This window comes from Camellia sinensis, chromosome 10 (genome assembly GCF_055761805.1).
Source record: "Camellia sinensis isolate YWXY chromosome 10, ASM5576180v1, whole genome shotgun sequence".
Taxonomy (NCBI): Eukaryota; Viridiplantae; Streptophyta; class Magnoliopsida; order Ericales; family Theaceae; genus Camellia; species Camellia sinensis.
In genome coordinates this window covers 17,758,031-17,768,306 of record NC_138970.1, presented here as the reverse complement: position 1 = coordinate 17,768,306, position 10,276 = coordinate 17,758,031, and the positions used below count along the sequence as shown (strand labels likewise).

General features: G+C 35.8%; 1 protein-coding gene across 1 annotated transcript; it reads right to left on the bottom strand.

Annotated features, from left to right (window-relative positions):
* Nucleotides 1–381: 381 nt before the first annotated feature.
* LOC145800183 (subtilisin-like protease SBT4.15) lies at nt 382–5,083 on the bottom strand. Its single transcript, XM_082889827.1, has 4 exons — nt 5,070–5,083; nt 2,130–2,311; nt 931–1,110; nt 382–695 (listed from the first exon to the last, which is right to left on the bottom strand). Exons 1-4 carry the CDS (start codon nt 5,081–5,083, stop codon nt 382–384), a joined length of 690 nt encoding a protein of 229 aa, XP_082745953.1.
* Nucleotides 5,084–10,276: the final 5,193 nt, after the last annotated feature.

The following is a 10,276-nucleotide window of genomic DNA, read 5'->3' as shown; positions in this document are numbered from 1 at the left end:
CAAATGCTTGATTATCCGACGGCAGCAACACGCGGCATGAAGGAAGCCATATACTCCATAAATTTTGAATAATTTTTTATTGAAAAACCCTCAATATATATATATATATATATTTATTCCAGAATCTATATAAAACTAGTAGTGGTTGATAGTGGACATGAAAGAGAGAATAAAAAAGTGTGAACTTTTTTTGGTCAACAAATATTGTATTCAACTAACAAAAATCTGCCTCAAGCGCTCATTTGTTACAGTCGAGTCTATTTGCTACTATGTCTATTGACTACAACTTACAAGTCAATTTCAATACAAAATTGTATAGCTATCAAACAAACATTTACATCAGACAAAAGTGGATGCAATCTCAGCTTCAAACTCCAAAAACTATTCATCAACTGCAATAGCTTTTTTCACTATGATAATTGGACTTCTGACACTATACTCAGAGTTGTACCATTCTAGAGAGGCGGAGAGCACACCCACTTTTGCTTCGCTCCATTCCTTTACCCTCACACGTACTGTAAAACCTTTTTCTTTATCATTGTCAAAGCACAATACAGTAGGATTCACTTTAATTTCAACCGCGTCAGGACTTGTAACTTTAAGAAAATAAGTTGAAACTTTTGTGTCTCTTCTCCCAACATGCTTTACACACCTCTTAACACACTCGAATTGGTTTTGTTTCTCAGATTGAAGCTCTAAAAGATGGGTGGTTCAAGTTCCATACAAGTACACCAAACGAATAATCTTCTAGCTTTATTTCATAAACAAGGCTTGGATGAATTGCTTTGGTAGGATTCACAAGTCCTGAGCCAATTCTATGGATATCACATATGTTCTTCACATTCATTTGGATCGCTGCATATTATATATATTGCCTTTAATTTCAAAAGATTTAAATAACCATACAAAAACAAATCATGTAAAATTTACCAATTGTCATGAGTGCCGATTTTATAGCGTTTGATGACCAAGTTGGGTGAAATAATTTAACAAATGCAGTAGCACCGGAGACAATGGCAGTTGCCATAGATGTTCCAAAGGCCATGGTAAATGGGAAATTCTCTTTAGCACCTTTCACCTCTTCTGAATTCGCACAAACAATATCAACCCCTATTGCACAAATATCAGGTTGAAAATTGGAAGATATTTAGTATTATATTTATTCAACAAATTATCATGTTTAAAGATAAAAATTATAAGAAACAACAACAATATATTGAATTTGGTAGAATGTACCTTACTAATATGTTTTGATGGTGGGCTTGTCCCTTTTGCACAAAACCTAGCTATATGTCACAGCCTTGGTTGTTTCCAGGCTATCCGTAGACAATCATAAGTCCTACTTGGTGATACTAAGTCAGCTTAACTTACAAGTTTGCAAGAAAGACAAGTTAGAAGACAAAGAGAGTTTAAGAGAATGCCTTTGTATTCACTTTGAGAAAACTTACACAACTCTTGGATTATTAATGGAGCAAATGAGCCCCTCTCCTATTTATAAGCATCTTAGGTCTTCGTTGGAATATTCCAGAACATACAAGAAAAAGGACTATCAAGAAAAAGAACTATGGAGAAACTTCTCATGAAAGCTTCCCTTATCGTACAAGAGGGTTCTAGAATCCTCCCTAAAAATATCTATACAAACATCCGCTTCATTCTAGAAGTAGATACGAGGATCTTTTACCACCTCCATTTCTCTAGGGGGTTCTAGATCATTCTATTGCTTCCATTCCTCCAATCTTCACTTAAATGCTATAAAACCTATTCTAGATCTTTCTATGTACATTATAGAATTATGTACCATATTTTCACATTTTCTCAGGTCTTCTAGGAGCTTCCAAAAATATTCCATCAACCTTCCTTCCTTAAGACTTTCTCTTGGTAGGCAATTCTATCTAGGTAATTTGGCGGGACGTGACATATAGCTAGATAGTCAGGATTTGGTTCTTCTTCACTTGTGCAAATTTTAGTTATTGGGTTACTGTTCAAAAATTAACACAAAAATCATTAAGCTTATATATATATATATATATATATATATATAGATATTTATGTATATATTAAGAAAAAAATAGAGTAACTAATTTTACCACACAACCAGGTACGGGTCATTTATCGGATAATAAATTCACCATCTTCTTTAGTCACACATACTGCCCGAAGTGGAAAGATTAGAGATCGAGGTGTATCATTCCCTTTGCTTATAATGATAACATCTACATCACCAGCTTTCAAGCCAAACATTCCATTTGTGTTGATTGCATAGACAACTATTTTTCCTTTCACTTTTTTGAGATCTAGCTCATTCTTTGACCTGAATTCAAATTATGCAAAAAAATAACGATTCTTTCATGATTTCATGCCATTCGACAAATAAAAATAGTATGCATTATTTTATTTTATTACTTGAACTTCCAGTACCAGCAGCACCTATTGGGGCTCTTGCATCTTTAGAATAGATCAAGCTGCAAAATTCAATATCCCCAAATCTATAGCGATCCTGGTTTTGACCCGACTCTTATGGTATCCCGGACTCAGGTTTAATGCTTTCATACTGTTGTTAAGCTCTTTCTCCCCTTGTATACCTTGAAAATTGGCTCTTGGGTTATTGTGATTGTGTTTAGGCAGGTTGGTCGCCAGTTTTTCAAACATTATGTTGCCTAGAATTTTGCTCCTCCACTCAAGCGGCCATTCTTGCGCTCGAACGGGATTTGCGAACTCTCAGTGCTTTGCAGGTCTGCAAAACTACTGGGAGGGTGTTTTCTATGCTTGAGCGGTGTTTCCTACGTTCGAGGGGGTTTGCGCTCAAGCGACCTTTCCTGCACTCAAGCGTTGGTTTGTTGTCTGTAAAACTTCTAGATGAGTATTTTCTACGCTTGAGCGAAGAGTTCTTGCGCTCGAGCGGGGAGCATTCATTGCGTCTTAGCGCTTGAGCAAAACAACTTTTTTTGTGTCTAGTGCTCGAGCATCAACTCTTCCGCTTGAGCGGACTATGCGTATATCAGATGGCAAAAATGACTTTTTACGTCACTTTTTCAAATCTATTTACTTCAAAACCCTAAAGTGAGACCTTCTCTCTCTAAAATACTTCCTCTCTTTACATTTTCATCTAGTTCCAGTGATTTTCTCACCCTAATCCCTTTGTTAAAAAGATAGACCATCTCAATATCTTCATTTTGAACTAAATAAAGTTGGGTTTAAGTATCTTTGGAGTTCCACCTTTGCTTTGCTCGTCTTCTCTTCTTGAGGTAGGGATTTTCTACACTTTAATATGATTTTTAACTTAGTTATTTGTCGTTGTGTAACAATGGTGGGATTGGGTGTAATGTGAACAAACCTAGGGTTTGGGTGTCAAATGGAAAGAGGGGTTTTGATGAATGAGAGATAAATGATTGTGGGGTTTAAAAATGATGTTGTATGGAATCAAAATAGATGATTTTGATACTTGGTTGATACTTGAGAAAAGAAGGGGTTTGCCCTAAAATGATCATAATATTTATTTTGGATAAGTAAATGAAATTGATGTTGTGAGCATAAAACTAAATGAGTTTTGAAATAAATAGTGGTTGTGAGTAGATGATATGCCTCATCTTTGGAAATTTTGAATAAATTATCTGTCTTGAGCTTGTACATCTGTTTAGAAATAACTGTATTGGGCTATCGGTGGAGGATAATTATGATTGTTGTAGAAATTGCATGAGGATTAGGTGAATTAAAACTAATCCATGGTTGGTTATCATTGTATATGATCATGTTGCAAAGACATTGTATATGTATGATTGTTTGGAAGGAGAAATAGGATGAACTCCATGTATGATTATGTGTTTAAATACATTGTATATGTATGTTTGTTTAGGAAGAGAAAAGGGATGGACTCCACTACTTTGGAGCAGAAAGGAGATAAACTCCATTATAATTAAGTTGGCCGGAGTGTCCTGGGTAAAGGTCCCGAAATTTATACATGGGTGCCGATCCCGTGGACGAAATATCCGTAAAATGGCAGATGGAAGTGTTTATGTGTGTTTTATATGATTGGAAATGTAATGCCCCAAAAATTAGGTAAGGTATATATATATTTATGCCACAAAACCCACTTGATAGACAAACACATATATATAGCTAACTATTCCATACATCCATTTCCATTAAATCCCAAATGCCAAATACATACTATTCACACCTCAATGCCCCAGTTCCAACCCCAAGCATATATTTTTACAACAAGTATGAAATGAAAGCCAAACAGATAATAAATACCCTACAGACTCACAAATTTATCCAAGAACATTCTTGGTTACACAAAATGGAGTTTCAACGCAACGAAAATACAGCCCTGGGCTTACATTCAACAAATAACAATAAAACAAAAATGAAGCCTCAGCTCCGAGTCCTCCCAAGTCAATGCCTTGGCAGAGGCATAGTACCTGTACCTGAAATGGTTTTCCTTATAGGGTGAGCCACAACCTAGTAGAGATATACTACACAACATATGGACCATGACAAGACTAAAGAGGAGTATGCTCATGCCATGCTCATGATAAAATAATTTATCTCTTTTTTTATAAAGCATGCAATACTAAGATACAACAACAGATATAAAATCATTTCCATTTTAAACCATATATGTTATATGAATACAGGCTCTGTGAATCTGGATGTGAGTGTCTGCGAGTAGGCCCTAATGCACTACCATTGGCATTTTTACTAGTAAACTGGAAGGCTCGACACCTAATCGCGCGGTTCTACACCCCCTACCCAGATTTACCAAGTATTCATCTTTTCGGAAATAGATATATTTCCAAACATTTCTCAAAAACAGATACATTTCCAATAAAATGAATGTAATGCAAAGTCCAATGCAACAAATGAGGAATGTGGTTCAATTTACCTAAGTCTCATGCATTTCTACAACAATCATGGCTATTCTCCACCGATATCCCAAAATAGATATTTCTAAACAGATATTAAAACAATTAAATTCCAAAAAAAAATTTGATAAATACAATCTATTCCACATCTCATCAAATATGAACAACAACACTAGTTTTCGTATCACAATCACGTCCAGTAACCTCTCAAGGTCCATTTCTAACCGTGTCGGTTTTATTCCAATGTATACATTAAGCAAAATAATACCGTTAATGTCCAAGAAAACATCATTTTTTTTCCAAACTCATTCTTCAAGCATTATTCAACTAGGACATCCTATTTTGATCAAAAGCCCCAAAAGTTAAACATAATTCCTTTGTTTTCTTTAAAAATGCTCTTTTGGCCAAAAATCGGTAAAAATTTCAAAACCAATCGAATCGAAATCCGTTTTTGTTCAAATTTAAAACATAACTCTTTCATAACATTACAAACATATTCCAAGTTTACACTTTCGCAATTTGGGCATCAACTTTTTATTTTTCTCAAAATTTCTCTTTTAAGCAAATAAATCACAAATTTTTCAAAAATTCTATTTAAATTATATACAACTCTAAACTCCATATAATCAAGTAAAAGTGCATAAAGAAGTGTAAGAAAAATCCCTACCTCAAGCTAGAAGAGGAAACAAGCAAAAACTCTAATTTTTGACTTTGTTGGATTTCGATCTCCACCGGTCAAAACGTTGCTCTCACCAAGCTCTTTACTTTAATCTTAAGAACTATGGTCTAAAACCTAATAGATTTTGGTGGATCAAAGAAGTCTTGTGATAAACCTAAAAGAAATTTGAGAGAGCAAGAGAGATAGAGAGATAGAGAGAGAGAGAGAGAGAGAATGCTGCTCAAGAACAAAAAAAAGAAGAAAAACGAATGAAGTGAAATGAGGAGAGGGATAGGAAATGGAGTAGCCTCACGTGGGCTGCTCTTCTATCAGCATTATTATACTTTATTTTATTATATTAAAACATCTATGAATCTACATATGCATATATATATATATATATATCAATTAAAAGTATATTTTAACATCATTAATGATAAAAAGATATAATATTTTCTCACCACAAAATATATTTTGTTTAATGGTACACACCATAAAATCAATTATCAAATATTTATTATAATCATATATAATAAATAATAACAACTCTCAAGGTAGTTATTACCAATCACATTTTAAAAGGACCAAATAGTTAAACGTGAGTCATTAAATAAACTCAATTTAAATTAAATCTAAGTCATAGGTCTCACCCATAAGTCAAATATGGTCTAATTATACACCAAAATAGACCCAACAAATTTATCTCAAATCATGGTCCGAACACCCAAAACTCAATTTTAAATTCTGCTATAAATTAAACTGAACACCAATCAGTCCGTGAATTTTCATAAAATAAATACTTATCATTAAATTCTGAAATTTTTACCCAACATGCTAGACTCATATAGGAACAACATATAAAAATTTCATAATTTTCTGAGATCGGGGAACTATTTTAAAAAAATACAAAACCGAACTATTTTCGCACATAATTTACACGGCAATCAAATTCAAAAATTTACTCAATTAAATTATGCGCTGGCTATTTAAAAAAAAAAATTGGGTCATTACAGGAAAACCATTGAGTTGTAGTCTCAATTTGGTTATTGAGAGATAATGCACTTGACTCATGCATTGAGAAGATTAAATGAACTGGAAATGAACTGAATGGAAATAGATTGAGATTTGGATTTGATACCCTACGACTATATAAATTGTGAATGTTTGTCAAAGGCATTATTTATGCATATGGCACTTATATCTTTGTTAAATCTCATATACTGTGTTAGATTGTTCTACTGGGCTGTGGCTCACCCTATTTGGAAAAAATATTTTCAGGTAATGATGGCTTGTCTCCACCAAGGCAATAGCATTGGAAGGACTTCTAGTTTCTTGAGTGGTGAGTGTGATGAAGCTCAGGTTGAGTTGCCATGGGTGGTTTGTGAATACCTGGATGTCTTTCCCGAGGACCTTACTAGTTTACCACCTCACCGAGAGATTGAGTTCTTTATTGATTTAGTGTTTGGTACGACACCGATTTTTATGGCTCAATATAGATTTGCACCCGCCGAATTGAGTGAGTTAAAGGTTCAATTCCAGGAATTGTTAGATAAGGGTTTTATCCGCCATAGTACTTCACCTTGGGGAGCACCGGCTCTCTTTGCTAAAAAGAAAGATGGAGCATTGCGACTCTGTATTGATTATCGAAAGTTGAACTGGGTAACTGTTAAGAACAAGTACCCCAATGCCTCGTATAGATTATATGTTTTGTCACAACCCAATGTCATGACCCCATTCCGCCCCTAGTAGAATAGTGCCATGATGGCCAGTAACTCGAGATTACCAAAGGCCAACTTACAAAAATTCACACAATCAGAGTATACATATGGGGCTTACATGTGTGGAAGCATAAATTTAAAACCAAGTAGTCCATAAGAGCTGTGCATAGATTAAATGAAATGACATACATCTTAACGTGGTTTTTACAACTTGAATACAAAAGAAAATACATCTTACGTCTTACATCTTGATCAAAAGGCTTCTCAAAAGACATGAATTACAAACCAAGAAGTATAATCTTCAAGATGCTAGCAAAACATGAATTCGAAAATATCTTCCAAATAACATCTAGGCGTCACCGTCTTCTTGCTCGTCACCTACATATATATAAAGGGGAGGGTGACCTTGGATACTCAGTGAATGATATAAGTAATAAAGGTTTGAATGAATGATATCCGAGATCTTTATCAAAACAATCCATATCATAACTTGTAACAAAACATGGGATGAATCAAGTTCATCAATCAAATTGTTTCAAAGTTTCAAGGGATGCTTACTAACATCAACATAATACAAGGGATGACATTCCTAACAAAACAAGGGAATAATCGACCTAGAATTGATAAGACAAACCCACCCATACAAGATCGTTCGTGGCAAGGGAGATATCTCAAACAAGGGTACTAGTTGCATTATAGTCCCATAGCACTAAAGACTTTCCAAGAATGTCATCAAAACAAAGATAATACTTGATACGGAAGCTAATGGATAATCATTCATACTTGATCAAATACTTTTCCAAAATGAAGCAAAGCTTTATCAAAACATTATAACATAGCTTTATTAAAAATACCACTCACAATAGCTCTTCGGATGTAGGGCTTAAGGCAAGAATCCAAGACCTACAATCATATAGCAAAGTCTACTGAATGCATTTCAAGAAGATAAGAAGGAATGCTCAAAGATGATTATGCAATGCACTCTTAAAACAAGCTTTACATGAATGAAAATGATCCTGGCATTTCTTTCCAAAACCAAGTCAAGACAAAGCAAAACATGTGCTGGGAGTCAAAGCACTGTTTTTCTTCTTGGAAAAGCATGCTGGGTACCAACCAGGTCTTGGAATGGATGCACAGAGATGATCTAGGCAAAAATGGCCTAGCTAGGTGAACTCAGGGAGTCTTGGCCGAGGTCCCACACGTCTTGGCCTAGGCCTAGGTGTGCGGCTGCCTGCTAAGATGTTACAAGGTGTCGGCAAGGGTGTACCATGGTCAGCCTAGGTGTGCATGCAAGATAGGCTAAGGTGCAAGTGATCATGCAAGGTAGGCCAAGGTGAGATACGATGCTTGGCCTAGGTGTGAGATATAGGCAAGAGTGGTCTCAGTGACCACACTTAGGGAAACAATGAAGTCTAGGAATCTGGATTTCCCCCTTGAAGGACATGAAGAACATGAATGCCAAAAATCATAACTTTTTATTCAAAATATGAGATTTCATGGTACGTGTTCAAAAACATGGACCTGGGTACCCATGGTTGAAGATTTCATGAAAACAAACACAAAAACATGGAACTTGTTACAAACTTTTGGATCAAAACAAGGCTTTTCTTGAAGAACACAAGAACATCATTTTCTCTTTCTAAAACTAAACTTTAAATCAATGCATGGCTCATGAATCATGCTAGATTATGCAATGTGATCATATGAACATAAAGAACAACAAGAGTAGATCAAGAATCTAACCTCAAAACACGGATCAAACGATTCAAACGCTAAGGATTAGGCTTGGAAATCTAGTTCTCTCTCTAAGAACTTCTTCTTCTTCTTCCTAGAGCTTCTCTCTCTAAAAGGCTAGGATATGGAAAGTGATATGGGTTTCTCAGCTAGAACCTGACTTAACTCTCTGTTGGGACGCGTGGCATCATCTGATTGGATCTCCTCAAAAAGGTGCCAGAGTGAAAAGACAAGAGTATGACAAAGTGTGTAAGGTAACATGGGCTCTCTGACAAGGCAATGATCTCGAATCAAGACATAGGCTTCGGCAAGTAAGGTCTTCTTGGTCTCCGCTAGGGAGGATAACACTTGACCTAGCTGTGCCACACCTTGGCCTAGATGTGCCACACCTCGGTCTAGGTCATACCAATCCCGGAACAAGATCACTAGGTGCATAGATCAAAGATCTAGGACGCCTAGATGATTAACATCTCGGCCTAGATAATACACACCTCACACTAGGTGATGCATATCTCGGCTAATATGCCTAGGTGACGGTGGAGGTCAACCAAGGTGGTTCCAAGATGGTCCTAGGTGTTGGCGCTCAACGGCCTAGGTGTAAGAGGTTCAACGGTGTGACCTAGGCTTGAGACAACAAGGATAAATGATTTAGGCTTGAGACGGCAAGGATAAATGACCTAGGCTTGAGACAACAAGGATAAATGATCTAGGCTTGAGACAGCAAGGATAAATGACCTAGGCTTAACACACCAAGTAAGGAACAAAGCATGCATGTAACACTTAGGCAAAACACATAAGCACAAAACAAGACAGGGACTTTCACTTAGGCAAAACAGGTCAAAGTCTACAAATGCAAGCTTAACAAGACAAAATCATGCAAATGCACATAAATGTGGCTAAGACATGAATAAGGGTTATTAATGCAAGCTTAACAAGATAAAATCATGCAAATGCACATGAATGTGGCTAAGACAAGAATGAGGGTTATTACACCAAAACCCGCCTCTATAGGTTTAGCATCGTAACTGGCCAGTAATCCTGGGATTACCGAAGGCCTCTAAGACAGATTAACATAATGTTAGGGGCTAGCGGAAGCAAATTGCAAATATATAATGTCCATTAAGTTGTGCAAACTTATATGAGACAGAAAAATTTTGAACTTTTCATTCATATGTTTACATATCATCATATATATATAGGCTAGACAAAAAGGGACTTAGCCCTGTTTACAAAATAACAAAGACTTGTTTAACCAAACAAGAAAACAAAACTTAAACTTAATCACATAGCCATAACCACTT